This window comes from Callorhinchus milii, unplaced genomic scaffold (assembly GCF_018977255.1).
Source record: "Callorhinchus milii isolate IMCB2004 unplaced genomic scaffold, IMCB_Cmil_1.0 Scaffold1, whole genome shotgun sequence".
Classification (NCBI taxonomy): domain Eukaryota; kingdom Metazoa; phylum Chordata; class Chondrichthyes; order Chimaeriformes; family Callorhinchidae; genus Callorhinchus; species Callorhinchus milii.
This window is the reverse complement of record NW_024704742.1, coordinates 14,450,727-14,471,334: the sequence shown is the minus strand read 5'-3', so window position 1 is coordinate 14,471,334 and position 20,608 is coordinate 14,450,727. Positions and strand designations below refer to the sequence as shown.

At 37.7% G+C, this 20,608-nt stretch overlaps 1 protein-coding gene and 1 non-coding gene across 2 annotated transcripts in view; one reads left to right on the top strand and one right to left on the bottom strand.

Annotated features, from left to right (window-relative positions):
- Nucleotides 1-15,111, top strand: part of sec24d (SEC24 homolog D, COPII coat complex component) — a 113,587-nt gene extending 98,476 nt beyond the window's left edge. The window contains exons 19-24 of the mRNA XM_042337359.1: nt 300-438; nt 6,049-6,167; nt 10,986-11,165; nt 11,952-12,143; nt 12,477-12,566; nt 13,928-15,111. Coding sequence (XP_042193293.1) covers nt 300-438; nt 6,049-6,167; nt 10,986-11,165; nt 11,952-12,143; nt 12,477-12,566; nt 13,928-14,068 — 861 coding nt within the window. The 3' untranslated portion in view covers nt 14,069-15,111. The remainder of the gene's footprint in view (nt 1-299; nt 439-6,048; nt 6,168-10,985; nt 11,166-11,951; nt 12,144-12,476; nt 12,567-13,927) is intronic.
- trnav-uac lies at nt 3,446-3,517 on the bottom strand. The gene has a single exon. It is a non-coding gene; the product is annotated as a tRNA-Val (tRNA).
- Nucleotides 15,112-20,608: the final 5,497 nt, after the last annotated feature.

The following is a 20,608-nucleotide window of genomic DNA, read 5'->3' as shown; positions in this document are numbered from 1 at the left end:
TTATATCTCTGTCATGTTAATATGTGTGTTATAGATGCCACCATCAGCCTTAAATAGCCCTACAGAGGATTTGAAGAACTCAAGATTCTTAAATTTTTGTGCGTTTGGTGGAAATTGGGGGCCAATTCAGAGCAAAAACAAAGTCCTGATTCATTTATTTAATTTTAGATTTGTGGTATTTCCTCTCTGAATACTTCTTTCTTCTAGTTGTTTATCTTGTATAATTCAAAGCAGCAGGATTATCACAAGTGTCTCATTAATTAGTGTAATGCCACATGTTTCTTGTTAATGTCTTCCAGTGTGCCTTGCTGTACACTAATGTTGCTGGTCAGAGACGTCTGCGTATCCACAACCTGGCACTGAACTGCACTTCTCAGCTCACCGACTTGTACAAGAGCTGTGAAACGGATGCACTAATCAATTTCTTTGCCAAATCAGGTGAGGATTGTAGGCTACAACACAATTTTACATTTATATAGTGCCTTTCAAATTGGGCAGATGTCTGGCTGGGTGCCGAAACCGGGGTGAAAGGCGCTATGCAAATGTAATTTTGTTGTTGTTGTAAATTCTAAAATGGAAAGGCGTGTGTTTATTCCTCTACTCTGAATTATTTTAAATCCAGAATTTTTCCCTCCATCCTTTGCTTTCAAAATCCTTTCTCCCTTAACCCATTGTAACCACCCACACACATTCTCGTCCTTGAGCAGAATGATCTGAACATCCTCTTGGATGCAGTCATTGATGCTGCTCAGTCAGCTGCCAAGATTGTGTTTTCTCCCATAGACTGATAAGCAGGTTGGAAGAAGCCTGAGAAAATATATCAGACAATCTATGATATCAGCTCAGGTCCCCTAGTCATACCAATGTTCTAGTATTGTAGCAAGAATATTTGTAGTTGATACAAAAGGTTGTTTGATTTGTTGATGGTTTCTTTGCATAAGAAATCTATGTGGAATCCTGTAGTGTAGTGGTTAGAGCACTCACTTTGCGAGCGAGAGGACTCAGGTTCAATTCCCAGCTGAGGCAAAACCTTCTCAACAACGTGATAAGGCACTACATCAAAAGCAAGTATTATTATTCACTGTTTCCAAAATGTGACTAATTTATAATCAGCTGCCTGGTACAATTATGTAATACTAGATACTCGTGATACCTCCTGTATTCTCTGGACAATAAAATCTCAGACCGCAGATTAGAAGCATGCACTAAACCCAATTTTCTGCTTTTGAAAATCGAAACATTTCAGATTTGAGAACTGCCAAGTTAAGGACAGATTTGTTTTGCGGATTCCTGCCTGGGAAATTCCATTGGTGCTCTACCTCCTTGTCCAGTGTATCATCACATGACAGATGGAGAGTGTACACAACTTGTACTCTGGTGCTGTTATTGTCTGAATGGTATTAAAGCTACCCCTGTCTTGCTGGCTATGACCCAGTTCATTTTTCTCCTCAGCCACACATGCTTATCAAAGAAAATGTTTTGTTTTAAACTCACCAGCATCAGCAAACTGCCCCTCAAATTTATTGCCGGAACACTCAGTTGATGTCAGGAGCTGCTGATATATTGGGTATTTTATTTTGAGAAAGAACAGGATTGTAAAACATTAAAATTTAGTGCGTTAGTTATCGTAATGTCTGTTTATTAGTCAAGCAAACGTTGCAGTTCTGTGTATCAGCAGGCTATGCTATATAAGGAATGTTACAGTCTTGCTTCAAAAGCACACATTCGTGTTTGCACTATTTTTTAAAAACTGAAACCAATACACTCCTTTCCAGTTCAAAATGTCAGTAAGATTATAAAATCAAAGTCGGCCTAAATTTTGGGGGAAGTCTGCACTCGTTCAATTAGCAGAGGAATGTGTCTGCCTGACTAAGCTTTGTTCTACCTCTATAAATACATGAAGTGCATAATCAGCTTGGGAACACTTTCCAAGTGCCTCAACTGACAGTACAAAGGATTGTTAAGAGCTCAGTGTTTATTTTTGTGAAAATATGTTTTGAGGTTTAAACTGCATGTTAAACCGCTGCTCGATTAAAATTGTATCTTAGCTTTTCATCAGCTTGACTGGCCGAATCTACCTGAAAAGTGGTCTTTTATATCACAGTGTGAAGTCTAAGCAAAATGACTCATTACCCAACAATTCATAAAGCTACAATTCAAGTCATATTGGAGACCATATGGTGAAGACTAGTCTAGGCCTGTTTTCTTTCCAAATGTAACAGCTGCAGTTGTGGTATTATAAATGATTATCAGCAAATGTCACATTACATCTCTATTCTCTTCCTGAATGTTGTATTGTTTGACCTTTAATAATAATAATAATAATCCTTGCATTTGATATAGCGCTTTTCACGTCGGGAGGACGTCCCAAAGCGCTTCACAGAACACACTGTAAAGTGAATTGACTGTATATTTGTGGGCGAACGCGGCAGCCAATTGCGCACAGCAGTGTCCCACAAACAGTCGTAGATTGAAAATGACCAATTTATTATTGTTTTTGGTTTTAGAGGGATTATTATTAGGCATCTGGAGTAAGGAAACTTGCCCAAGGTTTCGCCCTCTGCCTGGAATTGAACTCGGGTCTCTCGCTTGCAAAGCGAGTGCTCTAACCACTGCGCTACAGGAGTCCTTTGCCTGCATTGCCTGACTTTTTGTTGTTGTTTTTGTTGTTGTTGGACTTGTATTGCTGGACTTGCAGTAAATGACATAATTTGCTTTCTCTTCATAGACAAAATCTTGTTTATTACAGGAAGAAGCATCAATTTACCATTTCAATAATACGACAATACCTTTGATTCTCTTTGCCATGTAGATTAAATGGCATTAAAAAAATGGGCTTGATTCCTCAGGACAAATTTATCCTGTATTTGGGATTATACTCATAATTTTCCATCTTTTGCACAACATTGTACCTGAAGGCAACTTGACAAATGTTTAACTGAGTATTTCAGTCAAGTACACCAACTTGAATCCTAAATGGGGCATCAGGCAGAATATTTAAGTGAATGGAAGCAATGTGTTGATGGGATGTTGCATGTGATAATATTTGAAAATTTGAATATTAATGATAGAAACATATATTCGTACATTCTAAGGTCAATGTTCCACTACATAAGAACATAAGAAATGCTAAACGAGAAAAGACCAAGGTCCATTTAGTTCGCATTCCACCTTCCTGGTGGCCGCATGCACATATGTCCTAAACTAATAAATAATAATAATCCTTGCATTTGATATAGCGCTTTTCACGTCTTCTAGACGTCTCAAAGCGCTTCACAGAATATACTGTAAAGTGAATTGACTGTATTTTTGTGGGCGAAATGTGGCAACTAATTGCGCACAGCAGTGTCACACAAACAGTCGTGGATTGAAATGACCAATTTATTATTGTTTTTTCTGAGGGATTATTATCAGGTGTGTGGAGTAAGGAAATTTGCCAAAGGTTTCACCCTGCCGGGAATCGAATCCAGGTCTCTCGCTTGTAAAGCGAGTGCTCTAACCACTGAGCTACAGAACTACCTCTGTATCCCATAATGGTATTTCTTAAAAGAAAACTATCTAATCTGATAAGGATTAAAAGGACAAAATAAATCTGTCCATAAGCGAACAGCGAACTATAAAATTGGCTGATGGTGCAATTACAGGAAAATGTCAAACTGTGGCAGTTTTCCTCAGAGTGGGAACTAAACCCGTTCCCTTGACACACTGTACCTACAGCAACAATTTGACATTAATATAGGATCAAAAGCCAAAAGACTATCTGGATTATATTATTACGACTAACATGACTCAGTTTAATTTCTCAGTTAACTTCATTATCTATTTGGACCAATGTAGTTTTCAAAAATTGGGAGGGGTGAATTTCTGCCTACTCAGATTTTTGTTTAAAGTGTAAGGTCTTTCAGAATTGTGAAAAATTATTTTAAGTTCAATGCCTGTATTTGGAAGCCAGTTATCAGCGGTACCTCCAATTAAAACCCAATTTTAAAAAATGTTCACTGCTCTGTGTCATTTTGCAGGTTAAGACAAGGTGGAATTTCATGCCTGGGGGCTTACAGATTGTTTTATCTTTTATATTTTATATTTTATCAGTATAGTAGGTCATTCCCCCTTCCTCCTTCCAGAGAAACACACACATGTTATAAGCCCGATGTCACCGTCATACCCTCTCAGTCTAGTAGAATACGTTGAGGTACTTTCATTTTAAACACATTATTGGTCACTTTTCCCCCCTACTTCCTCAGCTTCCTCCATCCTCAGCTCGGGCTCCCAGCGGGCTCTGTGAAGCAGTTTTGAGATGTTCTCTGATAGGAAAGGCATTATATGAATGTTAAATTGTTGTTGTTGTAGGTGCAGTGTGTCAAAGGAACAGGTTTAGTTCCCACTCTGAGGAAAACTGCCACAGTTTGACATTTTCCTGTAATTGTACCATCAGCCAATTTTATAGTTCTCTGTGAAATTATGGACAGATTTATTTTGTAGACTTGCTTCCAAAATACCAGATTCAAGATGCAGATCTAAATTGAGAATATTATATCTTGACTCATTTTATTTGAGCCCCACAGAGAGTAGTCATTTATCCCATTAAATTATGAAGAATACAAATCCATGTCCCAAAGGATAAAGGCGATTGCACTGGGGTTTCTCATTATTCATAAAGGATTAGGATTGAAGCAATGCTTATCATTTAGATAACTGCAGTGGGAAGCAATTCTGAATGTCTGACTGCTGTATCTCTCAGCACTGTTGATAGTAGAATTCTGAGAGGAGTTCTGTTTGCAGTTTATCACAGATCAGTGCTATCTGTCTTTCATACCATACAGATTGTTTTAGATTTGAGACTATGTAGAGCAGAACTAGTTGCGGTTGTTCAGTGGCTTCAAATCAATGTTTTTTCATCTTGTGCAGTACAGACTAGCCTTGTATTAAAATGTAATATTTAGATTGTGCTCATTGAAGGAACACTGTCATTTCCCACCAAATGATATTTGGGTTGAAAAATTATTTGATCCATTCAACAACAGCATTTATATAGCGCCCTTAACACGGGTTAGCATCTCAGAGTGCATTCGGACCATCAAATAAAGGACCTTTGATATCAGCTGTGTTTTCTCCAGAGGATTCCTTACATTTTAGGATGTGAGGCATCTGCTCCAAGGAGCTCCAAGCTCAGAGGAAATCTACATGCATTTCTGAAGTAAGAGAAGTTTATATTGTGGGCACTTTTTTGTATTTTTTTCCAATCACACATTGTGTGTCACTTTGATGGGAGTTTCTTTCATCTTTATCAAGCATGTTCCAACAGGTATATTTCAAAGCAAACTTGTTTTTCTTTACCTCCTTTTTGAAGGGCGGAACGGTGTGAAGGGGTGGCAGGTGTCCCTTTTGAGGTGTACGCTCGAGGACCGAGCACCTTTAAATCTAGATGCCATTTCATTTTGCTTAAACAGTATAAAAGTGTTGCTGAACTGGAAGAAATATAAATTGCAATGAAACTCCGTTAGCACCGAGTGTTCAACTCTTTTCTGCAGTCAGGAACTAAAAGATTGCTGTCAGGACAATGCAAATCGTTGCACTTTATTTTCAACCACCTTTAGCTCTCTGAGAGTAAGTGCAGAATCCATGTGTCAGCTGCACTGAGCCCTGCCTTTCAAAAGCAGATGGCTGTCACAAAATGATTTTTTAGTCACAAATAATTGTTTTCTGAATCTTCCCTTGAACCCTTCTTTAATGTTTGCTGTATAAATGCTGTATGCTGCTTAAATGCTGCTTATACTTGGCAAAAGTGACCAGATGAAGTCAGTACTTTAATGTGTTATGTGTGTTCCAGTGGTGAAAACTTCCAGTGAGTGTTGTTAGGTGCAATGCCTTTGGTGTTGTCAGTCACTAAAGGGATTCCGTGTTATAATCACATTACTCACAACACTCAGCAAACCATTTCTCCACATTTCTATATTGATAGTGAAATTGTACATACCTTGTATGATTTACAATTAAATATCTATTAAGAACAGTTGTGAGTAAGTTGTTGCTATTTTTTTGAACCAGCATACAGAGCGATTCTCAGTCAACCTCTGAAGACTGTGCGGGAGATACTGGTGAACCAGACTGCTCACATGTTGGCCTGTTACAGGAAAAATTGTGCCAGCCCCTCCTCAGTTGGCCAGGTAAGTACATCATACACAACCTGAAACCTAACATCTATTGTGATCGATTGGGTGCAATATAGCATTGCTATCCAAATAATTGGAATGTGATTATAGTATCTTGTTTCTGTGCATCTTGCCAGTTATTAACATAACATTTAATGCTTTTCACTAAATATTTAACTTTCTTTGTTCTTTATTTACTTCTCTTTGGTTATAGAATTGTAGAACTATAGAATGTCGCAGCACTGAAACAGGGGCCATTTGAGCCATCAAACCTGTTGTGTTTTTCACTAGATATTCTGTAAGATTCACAAAGATATTATTCATTTATTCCATCGTGGAAAGATCAAGGTGTATAATCATGAACTAGTACTCAGATTATAAACATTTGAGTAGTCTCCTGAGGTAGTCATTGTCAGAACATGTTTGAATTTCAATAGGACCAAGCATCTTATTTAAGGTGCACATTGTATTTCTAAACCCTACTTTGAAGAAACCAGCACTTCATATTTAAGCAGGATGCATCTTACTTTGAGCTTCAATTATGTCATTCTGAAATGTGATGATGCTTCCCTTTTTGAGATCCATTTTTTGACATCAAAAATGACATTAAACCCAGGATGAGTATTACAGTTCCTAAGGTCAACACCATCAAATCACCCCTTTCCTTCCTATTCTTAAGCACTCCGAGAAGCTATTGCAAGTGAAGGGCACTATATATATATAATATATATATATTTATATGCAAGTTGTTGTACTAGATAATCTCTGTTGTTTTTGAAAATATCCTCCTACAAACAAGGTACCAGTGAAAGCTTCTATATAGTGTACATACAATTTTAGTACCAATAAAGTGGCCATCCTGTACTATTTTTGCAATTTAGTAAATGATTTTATGAGGCCACAATCCCAATAATTAATGATACAATATCTTACAGATCTGCACACACATGCTGGCCTGTATTTGCACACCTGCTCATACAACTGAGAAAATATTGCCCATAATGTCCATGACTCACTTATTTAAAATTGTGGAGCCCATTGTTTGGTTGTGAAACTTTTCTCTGACTATTGATGTAAACCAATTAATAAAATAGAATGTCTGTTGCAATATTTATTCAATGGGATTAACCTGAAGTCAGATCCATCTGTTCAATCTGTTCTTATCGGGCAAATCTCCAGTGACTTCCGTTTGCGCCCTGGGTGTGGATGTAAAAGTTTATCGTGGTTTTATTGAAGGTGCAATGTTCAATTTTATTTGGTTGACATGGGGACCAATATTCAATGACTGTTTTGAGTTTCCAGTCTAGTTTCTTGCAGTCCAGCAACACTGGTGTTGAAAAAGCCCATCAAATAGCATGACAGTCCGAGAGGCAGCGTAGTGGAGAACAACGAGAATAATCACCAATGTTAGAGTAACAATTTATGAACCACAATTAGGTAAGCTAGATCTGTTCAGCTTTGAAAAGAAGCTTCTCAGAGGGAACCTTATAGAGGTATATAAGATTTTAAATGGGATTGAGGAAATAAACTCAGAACAATACTTACAGAGAGACCAGGGCAGCATAGAAACAGCTAGTGACAATTAAAGGTAGAGCTTAAATTACATGAATTAAGTCTGTGAGATAGATTAAATGAATTCAACATCAGTTGGGCATCTTTAGACTCGGGTTGCTTGTGTTCTGTCCAGCTCTGTGAATCTCAGCTGTACACTGAATAATATACTGGGTACAGGATAATAACATTTCTAAAAGAAGAAATCATCATCAAAGTCTAGTTGCATTAAAGTTCAGAACAAACTGCAAAACTGAAGATGAGAAACAGCTATGAAATTGTAACCTCAACAAATAGATTCAACTTTTTTGCTTTCCATTTATTGCTGTTCAACACATTTGACACAATATTGTTTTTAAACCTGCCTTGTGTTTGTTTAAATACATTCTGATGTTGAGTTGAAATCTTAAACTGTGTTGATCATTACAAGGTCACAGAATTCGTAACTTCTTGCAATGATTACAAAAGACAAGTCAATATAGAGAACTTCATAGAGAACGACACCTTAGACTTTAGCAGGAAAATATGGTAGAGTACAAACAGATGAAAACAGGACTAAACTTAAACTAGTTAAGAGTTGACATAATCTGTTGGAACTGTCTTTTGGATTCCCACTATTCAGAGGTGAAACACAATACAGAGGAGGATCATTCGGCCCATTGTGTCTGGGCTGTTTGTTTGAAAGAGTGAGCCATTCAGTCCCATTTACCTGTCCTTTTCACATACTCCTGCTAATTATTCCTTTTTAAATGTCTATCTAGTTTCCTCTTAAAGATGGGAAAACAAATATGGATCCTGCCTTGGCCATCACTTCTCCTATACTGTGTTTAAGAATTAGGATGCAGAAGCTAATTCCTTCCTGATTTTACAAAAACGTTGTGAGAACAAAGCTTTTCAACATAATAATTGAAAAGCAAATCTGCTGGACACAAATGATGTCTTCATAGCTGTTGGAATCGCCCCAGAATATTTGCTTTAGAAAGGGGTGTATAGTGTAACTGATCTTAATGAATGGATGAGGTAATTCTATAAATCAGCCTGGTGTTCAGCATCTGTACAGGCCAATAAATCAAATGCATCTGTACAAACTCAAAACCGGGTGAGATTCATTTCACTGCAGAATCTAGTTCTAACAATTGGAGGTGAAGCAATGTTTAAAATTATACTGTAAGAAATCATCCATTCACTTCAGAAGCTTTATTTTTTGAATATTGAGATTTGCTGGATTTAAAAGTTATAAGCAATCATTGCTAACAGCTGCTTGTAATATCAATTTATATTGACTTTAAGCTTGCATTTTTATTAAGTGAGAATCGATATGAACTGCTAGAAATAATATTCAGCTACCCATTGCTTTCTCTTTTTACTGAGAGTTGGAAAAATACAAGCACATGCAGGGGAAGGGTAATGGAAATGTGCAAAGAGCAGGAAATGGGATTAGGAATGATAGCTTCTTGGAGGAGCAAGCACAGACACAACAAAATGGATCAAATGGCCTCCTACAGTGTTAAACAATCCCGTGGATCTATCATTTAAAATCAAATTGATTTCAGCTGACTCATCTCCAAATACGATGGGTAAATTACCTATTATTTGATATAGCAATACATCACATCAATGCCACTCATTACAAGCTACTTTAAAATGTAGTGTCATGAGAGTAAATTATTTTTAGATGAAACATTAGCCAGGAAACAGCATTCTCTGTTTTTAGGGGTTCTTTAATGTCCACCTGAACAACCAGTTATCTTTATTGAGCACTTTGTTGAGTGTTTGTGGGACATAGCTGTGCACAATTGGCTGATGCTTATGATGGTTCATTGATCCTACTTACACATACCTGGGTAGAATCCAGTCACAGTTGTCAGTAAATGTTAAGTACAGATTCAGTCACGGGCACAGCATCTCATAACACTTTGAGGGCTATGCAACTGTTTGGTGTACTACAACACCACTTAACTAGCAGAAGGGTATTAGGTCATGTTTTGCAGAAATCTACCTACTTTTTGGCACCATTAAATGAGATTGCCAACAAAGTACACAATCACTGCACTTTTACACTATGTTCTGTGAAGTGCTCTGAGATGTTTCAATGACATGATAAAGTGCTACATTAAATGCAAGGATTATTATTATTATCATCATCAATAAGATTGAGAAAGTAAAGCTAAGGCAAAAACGACAACAACATCCATTTATATAGCACCATTCATGAAGAATAGTCTCTCAGAGCACAGGTTTAGATAGAGTTGCAAAGGATAATATCAGGACAGACATCAGGAGGTATTTCTTTAACCAGAGGATAATTGCCATTTGTGTACTTCAGTGGAATTATTTCTAAATATTATCCAATTTCCTCTTGCATTTCCTGTCTCAATCAGCCCCCACTGCCTCTCTGGGTTTCTATTCCACATATGCACGGCTTTGTGCAAAGTAATTAAATCTTAATTGAACTGTGGATTGTATTTGAATTACACTGCAGTTTTCTTTCTCAGTGTAAAGCTGTATTACAGTAGATTGCTTTGCATACAATTTACACAAAAAGTCTGATTGCAGAACTTTGTTCATATTGAATGTAAATTTCAGTTAGTTGAGTATATCTCTGTTTAGTTAGCTATGTAATAATAATAATAATCCTTGCATTTGATGTAGTGCTTTTCGTGTCTTCTAGATGTCTCAAAGCGCTTCACAGAAGTCTCTCCTCTTTATACTGTAAAGTGAATTGACTGTATATTTGTGGGCGAGTATATGTAATGCTATCTACCTCATTTATTTGGCTGATATAGGACTAATAAAGACATGACACATGCTAGTTGGTATGTTGTAAAGATTTCAAAGTTGTGCTCTGGGTGACCCTGAGCTTTTCAGAATAAATCCATGTTTAAAATATCTTGAGGCTAAAATATTGGTTTCTGTTCAGTTTCATTACAATAATCTTATCATCTCCAGTATTGGTTAGATAGATTGGAAGCTTAAACTGCAAAGCCAGACATGAAGGCGCTTTTCTGATTTCCTGTCCTTGTCACCCAGAAGATCCCCAGACTGCTTTCAAGCCATATGCTGTATTTGACAGGACAGACTTCAGAGTACTAGATACTAACTAATACTTAACATCGGAAATGGTTTACATGAAAAAAAGCTGTTTCTCAAGTCTGAAATGTGTAGTTGAATCTCTGGTCTTGCATCGCCAAGTAATTTGTGGCAGATTAAATAAAAACAAGATCTGCTCTATTGTCCCGAAGAGTTTTGTTATTGAAGGATGTTGTTGTTTTTGACTCTTAGCTCATTCTTCCTGAGGCCATGAAGCTGTTGCCAGTCTACATGAACTGTCTCCTGAAAAGTTATGTTCTGCTTGGGAGCCCTGACCTTTCTACAGATGAACGAGGTTTCCAAAGGCTATTGGTCACTTCTATGGATGTTTCTAGCACACAATCATTTTTCTATCCACAACTGTTACCAATTGTAAGTACAGTTATTCAAGAGGAAAGAAATTAATTTGCAGAAAACTTATTTAGTTCATGCCTTTGTTCAGAGTTAGGCTCTATCTGACGGCAGTCTGACACAAAAGGAGCATTTTATTTATGGGCTTTCTATTAGAGTTAAATGTTTTACCCGACTGCACTTAAACAGGCTTGAATTTAATGTCAGCACGGAACATGTACATTGTCAGGTTATTCAATCATGGGGCCATTTGTGATACATTGCTTCACATAAATTGGTTCCTGGGATTGCCTACAAAATACATAGTTACTACAGTTTGCAGAAAATCCCACAAAGCACATTTGGACGTCTTGCGATTATAGGATTGTAATTTAAACCTTCTGGCTCAATATGGTTGAGTTTAGTTCTGGGCAACTGAGCTTTCAAATTGATGTTGTTACCTTGCAGCATATACAAAGGTAGGAGCAGAGTTAACAGCTTTATCTGCTTAAGTATATTTTTATTCTGGGAGGATTTGAAGTAAGGCAGAAAGCCTGTCAAAATATACACGCTTTGGAGTTTCTTTCATGAATAATGAATAAGCTATGAGAACTTGGGAGTCTGCTTTATTTTTCAAATAGTCCCGAACCGTGAATTGAGTTACAGCCAAAAATAAAACTCTTAATGGTTCAAAAGAAGAAATTAAGAATTGTGAATGTTTGTCAACTGTTCCCTGATCAAGTTAGCATTCTGATGTAAGAATGTATAATTGATGAAACTATACTGTGAACTATATCGGCTTAAGCACTCTTCTTTCTTTAATGCCAGCACAACATGGATGTGAAGAGTGAAGACTTTCCCTCTGCTGTCCGTTGCTCGGAAGAGCGTTTATCTGACGGAGGAATATTTCTGCTGGAAAATGGGATCAATATGTTTCTCTGGCTGGGACTGAGTTCACAGCCTGAATTAATACAAAGCATTTTTAATGTACCCTCCTTCGCACATATCAACACAGATATTGTAAGTAACACCTACAAAAGGTTTTTAACATTCATGGTTAACTCTTTATTTACTTCAGCGCCTTGGGACGTCCTCCCGACATGAAAGGCGCTTTACAAATGTCATTTTGTTGTTGTTAAAGTTGTGGAAAGTAATATAACCCCCCCTGCCCTTTGCAATCTGAGTTTCAATCTCAGTGAACTATAGAACCACAAAAATGCACAGCACAGAAGAAGGCCTTTTGGCCTGAGATGTCTGTGCTGGCTCTTTGGAAGAACCAAACATTCCCCATTTTAGGTATGCTACTCAGTGCTTCAGTCTGTGCCTAAGAAGTAGCTTTTATTTTCATTACAGACTTTATTGCCTGAAGTGAAAAGCCCATATTCAAAGAAGCTCAGGTCGATCATTGACAGCCTGAGGAGGCAGAGTCCTCGTTCTATGAAAGTAAGTAAAGAGGTTTAAAGGATCAATTCGTGTATCGTCTCTTCAAGAAACAATTACATTATTTTACACCATCAACACTAGGACCAAGATTTCAGAACAGTTGATTCTTAATCAGATTGTGGGGTGTTAGGGAACCACACGTGTGAGTCACTCGGTTCTGAGTTTTATTACTTCATTTGTTGTTTTTTTTACACGTTACCAATAACATATAATCCTTGGATTTGATAATATATCACATCACATTGAAACATCTCAAAGACCTTCGCACAGTGAATTTTTTTCAAGTTGGTGACTCTTATGTAGGCAAATATGGCAACTAATCTCAAGAGCATGGTGAGAAAGTAGAATTCACTGCTGGAAGCTTTCATTGAAGCAGAGAACATCAAGATAATGAAGAAGAAATTTAATGTATTCGTGAGAGAGAAGAGAATATAGGAGAGGAAATTAGGAGGTTTGACTGCTGTGGAGTATAAAACCGACAAGGACAAGTTGGGCCAAAGTGACCTGTTTGCATGCTGTAAGGTCCTATGTAGTATACCAATCACAAATGGGATCCTTTATAATAGTTTCAGAGCCAAGTTAAATATTTAAAGCCCATTATATCTTGCGTTAAAAATGGGAAGCTTCAAAGCGATCAAGCGAAGGGCACTGTCACTAATTCATATTTTGTCTGATGGGAAATACAACCTTTGCAACAAGGAAAACTGATATGGTACGGAAGGTGCAGCTGGAATTGCTTTTGTGCGAAGAATAATAATGTATATTTTGAAATACGAGAATATACAGGAGTGAAAAAGACAATTGCAGTCCATCTGGCCAGTCCCCAAATTCAGAAATAACACGATACTCCCATCTCTAATCCCCCTTGTTTCTTTTGTCAAAAAATTATCCATTTGCTGTCCTCCTCCCTTAGCTCCTGCCTGCCCTTTGGCCTCAGTTGGTATGCAACTCAACGAGACTCGAAAAGAGTGAGAAAATAGCTGGACAGGAGGGGAAAATGAAAGAGAATACTTGTACATATGTGACAGCATTAGAATAGAATCATCCCCATTGCACATTGAAATATCCATTGGTGTTTATTCGGAAAAACTCGGTGAAAGTCATTCCTGTTTTGCTGATATTTTTAAAATCTTTTGATTTTAATATTTTTTGACTTGAGCCATAAATATTCAGCATTTGGCAATGTTGTTCCACATTAATCACAGCGATGTCTGTCTCAAGCTTTAAATATTTCAAAACCTTGCAACATATTTTAATAGTTTTGAGTTATTTCTGTCTTAAATGAAACGTTCTTCAGATTGTAACCAAACCGAGCATGGATTCTATCAGAAAGTCTGATTGTCCATTCCTTTTATCTACAGCTGGTGATAGTAAAGCAAAAAGATAAACCAGATATGATCTTCAGGCAGTTCCTGGTGGAAGACAAAGGGCTGTATGGAGGAGCTTCCTACGTCGATTTTCTCTGTTATGTCCACAAAGAGATCCGTCAACTCCTCACCTAAACCCTCCCTCCCACTGCAACTCAAACTGTTGAGTGATTGCCTTACTGATCTATCATTCAGCAAAAAGGAACTGTGCGATTTAAGCAAGTTTAAATTATGCATCACCTGATTCATTTAAATACTTCCGTTGACAGGACTCAAGTTTTCTTATGAGAAAACCTGTTTTTAAACCTACTGGAAACCTAGCATTTACTATTTTATAACAACTCAGTTATTTTAACCAAAAATGTCTTTGATAATAAAATGGTCTATGTTAAAATATATATATAATGCGCAATGCTAGTGCTCCGTATCTCCATCCCTGTATATGCAGTCTTACCAAAGCTAAACCTTCTAAGCCACACTTCTTCACTGTGATGTCAACATATTTTGCTGCAAACAATCAAACTTGTAAAACAGAGAGCAACCTCTCCAGTAAAACTGTAGTTTTATTTGTTTAGTTCTGTAGCCTAACATCCAGTTCTAAATCACTTGTGGAATGTGGGAGTTCACTAAATCCTCTGCACCAAAGAAATACTGTAATCAGCAGAAGGGAAGTCATTCCAAGTATGCAAGTGTGGTGCCAATTTGATGGAGGTTACTTAACACTTGTAGCAATCCCACTGCAGATGACTGCCATGATCTTTGAACATTTCACGGGATGAAAAGCAACTAGCTGAGATTGAATCATTAGCAGCTAACGTTAGATTTAGATTTGACAATTATTGGACCCAGTCATTTCCAAGATTGGGTTCTCGACATTCCTACAAAGTTGATTGAGAAGTTTATAAGGGAGACAAAATTATTTGGGAAGTAAAGTATAAAGGGATGTGGATAAAAGGTAGGAGAATGGGACTACAAGTACTGTCATAATAAAATGTCAGAACAGGCTGCAAAAGGCTAAATGGCCTCCTATTTCTATTCTGCTAAAATAATTGTTTAAATACAAATATACCCCAATGTTAGTGCATTGTAATAATTTACTCTTTGCACTAGACCCTATAGTTTTATCTGGGATTTGCCAAGAAGGGTGGTTGAAACCATGACCATTTAAAAAAAACAGCTTGATGCTGTGATGGGAAAAATGTAAGTCAGGTGTTGTGGAAGGATGAGATCAAATGGGACGATGGGCAAACCAATCTTATGATCCATTGACTTCCATGGTAATTCTTCATTGTCCCAAAATGCTTTCAAAGTAAATAACCTTTACTATCCTATATCAACCACAAAAACAGTTTCCTGTAAATCTTTTACTAAACAAAAGTAGAATTAGAGAAATGTACAAATGTTAGGATCTTTCTTAAATCATAGCCCTGAATATAAAAAAATGTTTGTGTGCTAACCTCAGACATTTAAAAAGCATAGATAGCTCACTCGCTCAATGTGCGTCTGTCCTGTGTTTCTTCATTATCAGTCATTGACAATGTGCTGAGTTTACTTTGCAGCCTTATCACAGCATGTGGTTGTCATTTTCCAAAGATATATTACTCACGTTGTGTAGATTGGATTTCTGTCTCTGATTGTTACTGCCTTTTCGGTTCAGGATCACACTCTGTTATGTATGTAATGTAGTGTTTTGACCTTTCCTAAGTACAGTATTACGTGTTAAGAATTAACATTGCAAATAACCTCTTTTCAAAGCATCATCCTGCAGATCAGTCACATGGATTTAAGGTACAATTGAAAGTAAAAAAAAGTACTGTATTAAAATATGTATACGTGAGTTGTAACAAATGCTAACATGATATGATATAAACAGATTACTTACATTTGTTTCTTTGCATTGTGTAAGTTGTATGCCATACAGTAACTGTGGTAAATATATATACGGTAATACAAACTTTAATGATAGGTAAAATTTCTGAATACATATCCATTCATTTATATTAATTTTCAGATTGTAATAAAGACATCTTTTGTTGAGGCGAGGATGAACAAACTTAATGTTGCAACCACAGTTAGTTTACTGTGATTGTATGTCACAGCTGGATAATAATAATCCTTGCATTTGATATAGTTCCTTATCACATCATTGAGACGTCTCAGAGTGCTTTGAATGTACTCCAAAGAGAATTGGCTGTATTTTGGGGGCAAAACAAAATATTTTATAGGATAACTTGAGGGGAGTTTATTTTGGCAAATGTCCAGCTCTTCCACTGGATTAACCACATGTTTTGGAGCTACTCCTCTGGCTCAGTTGATAAATACAACATCTCCATCTGAAACTGAGCCACACATACCAGAAGGTTGATCCCTGGCTATGCTGGCTTAGCTGATCTCAGTCGGGGCATTGCAATTGTCCTCAGTGCCTCAGGTCTAGGGAGGGGGGAAATCTGTCAAGGGCTTTTTTGTGATCCCTTCTCTAAAGTACACGTGTGGGTGGATGTCAAATAATCGGGCTCAGATCAGGATCCTACAAGGTCAGACAACCTGCCAACACTGCCAAGGCTCACACATGAAGAACGGTCCCTTGGGCAGTGTACCAGAGGGCACCCAGCAAAAGATACTGCCTTACAGGAAAGCAGGAAGGTCGAACGTGAGGGAAACAATGCTGACTTTGTTGGGTGATGTGGGGGTGGGGAATGAACAGAGGAGAGATTCTAAAAAAACATTGACTCACAGTCAGTCTCATTTGTCATGAAAAGTTGCTTCAATTGGTTGGATTCCCTTAAAGCAAATTTGTGCTAGGGTGTCTGAAAGGTAAAAATTACACAATTGGTGAGCCGTTTAAGCACTCAAACAATGGATTCTAAAATGTGATGATTTCAAGCAGGCTTCCTTAATTAGTGCCAGTCTTGCTCTATTTGTAGTACTCTCATATTGGAGTCAGAAATCACTTCGAGATCTGGAACCATATAGTCTATGCTGACGCTCCAGTACTTTTCCTGGGCATGTCAGAGGTGCTGACCTTTTGAAGAAACATTAAACTAAGGTCCCGTCTGCCTGTCCAGATGGATGTTAAAGATCCCATGACACCTATCAAAAAGCGAAGGGTGTTGCTCCTGGCCAAATATCCCCAAATAAAATAGATCACACACTCCATAGCTGTTGTGGGACATTTATGTGCACAAATTGACTTGTCAGGTTCGCCCACAAAATATACAGCCAGTATACACTAATTCGTTGATTAAGAAATTTGAGTGGGGTTTCCTCCCATGAAATCGAAGTAGGTCACGCTACCTGACAGGGAACTCCACTCCAAAAGTACCTATCATCGGAGGGAGGTCCCACGAGTCAGTGTAAGATTTTTCTGTTTTCCTTTGTTAAAAGAATCCTACTTGAAATTGACATGTTTTAGACCCTAATATATCAAAGTTTTTCCTGACTTCCATTAAATGAATAAAACAAAAAATTGAACTTTCAAAGAGTAACTTTTCAATTTGTAAGCTACACAAAAACATTTTTCTGGAGTTATGAAATCCTGCAGTGATGAAGTGTGATGCTTTGCCAAAGCAGCATTCTGCTGCATTATCTGTAAGGAGTAAAATCTCCATCTAAGAGTATGGAATACAATTATTAAAAATTATTGAAATTATTACTTTTGAAGTGCATTCCAACTTCTAGTTTTGTAAATGTACTTTGCAAATGGCGTCAAACATTTCAGTGCAGTCACTTGCAAAATGTGATGATGCCTCTTGCTGACATTTTTTTAAAGATGAGGAATGAACTGAGTGAGTCAATGAGCGAGCGCTAAGTAACTTTTAGTTCAGAGGCTAATATGCCTTTCTGCTATGTCGTTGTGAACATTTTCAGCCCTGTTATTAATGTTAATGGAAACCTGCAAATAAAAGTGAGTGCCTTGTATTGAAACAACACTCATTTGTCGTCATTATTAAAAAGCCACATTACCCAAATGCGCTTATTGTTCAATAAATCCTGAAGATGAACTTCATCCACCAACTCTTCCATCCGCAAGCTGCAGATCAGACAGAAATCTGCAGCTCATCCTCCACACCAGGCTCTGTGAGCCTATCAACCCCATCCTCATACGGCTCCACTGGCTCCCCATCCATCAGTGGATTGAATTAAAAAGCCTCATGTCCAAATCCCTCTATGGCCTCGCCCTTCCTTACCTCTAGGACCTCCTACCACTCCAGCCATTCACTCAGCTCAGCGAATACCAGCCTGCTCCATGACTGCACTTTCAAACCGCTAATGATGGGATGGGAAGCCATGGTACATGAAGCAGGCCAGTGTCTGCTGAGCAAAGGGAGTGTTTGGGTCAGTACTCAGGACACAGAGGTAGGGTGGGGCAAGACAGTGGAGGTATTTAAAGGTGATAATTTTGTAAAATTATTTTTACGGATCTATATTTGGTCCCCTTGAAAGCTGCCACATTGTACTGCAGACCAAACTGTTTATACATCCCATCTCCTTGATAAACTCTTGCCATCAAATAAGGGGAGAAGTCAACAAAATTGGTCCACCAATCCATTAATGAACCTCCTGAGTGACATTAGCCAAGAGACGATCTCTTGTAAACAATACCACCACAATCCCCACATCACTATTGCAATCACTAGGTATTTGGTCTCAAGAGAGATAATGTTTGCCCATGCAATCTGACTACTTCACTGATGTGCTGTAACACATTGAACAGGAGTGGGAAGTGTTAATAATTGTGACTTCTAATTTGCTAATGACAATTTCTGAAAGCTGCCAAAATGCAGAGAGCGGTCAGAGAACTGAATTCCATTTTTGAACTTTAATGCAATAAACTGGTTTGTGAATATTGCAAATCAGATATCGCCATCATTTCAAAGAAACACGAGACAAAGCCACTAAATACGAATCGAATCACCTGATAGTAAGTAATAAAATAATATATTTAAAATAGTACCTTTCACATCAGGAGGAAGTTCCAAGGTGCTAAACAATAAACTGGGGGTGGGAGTCGAAGGGGGTGGGGAGGGGAAAGATGTCCGAAAGCACGGTTAAAGAAGTACATCTTGAGGTGGTTCTTGAATGAGAAACTCCAGGATGCAGTTTCAGAGAGTGCTGGCAGATTGGCTAAAAGCCTATTCAGTGCCTGCTGAGCAAAGGGAGCAGCTAGGTTGGTGGGATTTAAGGAGGTCACAGAGTGAGACCATTGAAATAATTAAAAGTCAGAATAAAAATCTTGAATTCAATCCGCTGGGGAATGGGGATCCAATGGAGCTGGGAGTGATAGGCTGGCAAAGCTGGGTGTGGGAAAGGACAAGGGCTACAGAGTTTTGGAGAGTCACAATGTGACAGTGATTTTAATTTGACAGTAAATCGCTCCATCATCACATGTGAGAGTGGTTTCCATCTGACACTGAATGAGTGATATTAAACATCTGTTCAGTGATACAGAGGTGTCCAATGATACAGATCCGTCAAGAGCAACAAGAGTTCCTCTATGCTTTCCAACATACATGGGTAACAATTCTATATCATTGAATTAAGACATTCTAGCCACTAAACACATAGTTACGTCTTGCTGATGAAACCCTTCCATAGAAAACTTATTTAGTTATAATTAAAAATGCTGTAAACACACAGTAGATCAAAAAGCCCCTGAAAGAAACAGGTTAACGTTTCAGATATGACCTCATTTAAGTCTCTCGTGTGATTTTGGCCTGTTTGCACTGTTCTTCCTCACTTACAAATTCTCCAAATTCCACCCTCAGCATTTTATTAAATCGTTGGCTTGATCACAAATTTCAACACATAGGACTACGTCATGAAAATACTGTACCCTTGGCTCTATAGAAAACATAAAGTGGCTATTTATGTGTGGATCCAAAACATGGTACAATAACATTGCTGTACCAATCACATATAAAATAACACTTCAGTCTGAATTATATGTTATACTTGTAGTCATCTACTGTCTGCTTAAAACTCAAACAACTGTCACTGGCGGTAAATCCTCCCATACCATAATCAGGGTAATGACACAGCCCATGTTATGAACGCAATTGAAACTACTGCGGTTGTACACTCCGTAAAGAACAGCAACAAGTGTTATGGTTTATGACTTTGTCTAAGCCCCTCAAACTATTACTGCCTCTTGTCAAGTTCTTGTTATATCCCACATGTAACAGGCTCATAGCCACCGTTTAATCCATGTGTAATTTGTTTCTCTCTTCTGTCTCTCTATTTAGCTGTGAATTTGTGATGTTGGACTGAACCAAATTTGGTATATAAACTGAAGGTTCAATGGGTTGACGGCTCAGATGAATGTCAGATTGTACCATCGCTTAGTACATTTTTTTATGATGTTCTTTTATGGATAGTTTTTATGGCTCTAACTTTAACTTGACTTGAGATTATGGAACTTGAGTTAATATGGTAATGCATTTCCCAGCTGGGCTTGAGATTTGAAATGACTGACAGTAATTCTCATTACTTACTTACTGTATTTGACAAGTTCCAATTCAATATTTCAATAACATCTTCCTCAACCAGGTTATGTTTGTTTTCATTAATATTTTTTGGTGCCTCAAGATGCATATTGCAGATCATACTATATTTAGCAGAATGTTTCATTATTCGGTAGAAGTATAGCATACTGAGATATTACTGTACAGAAATATG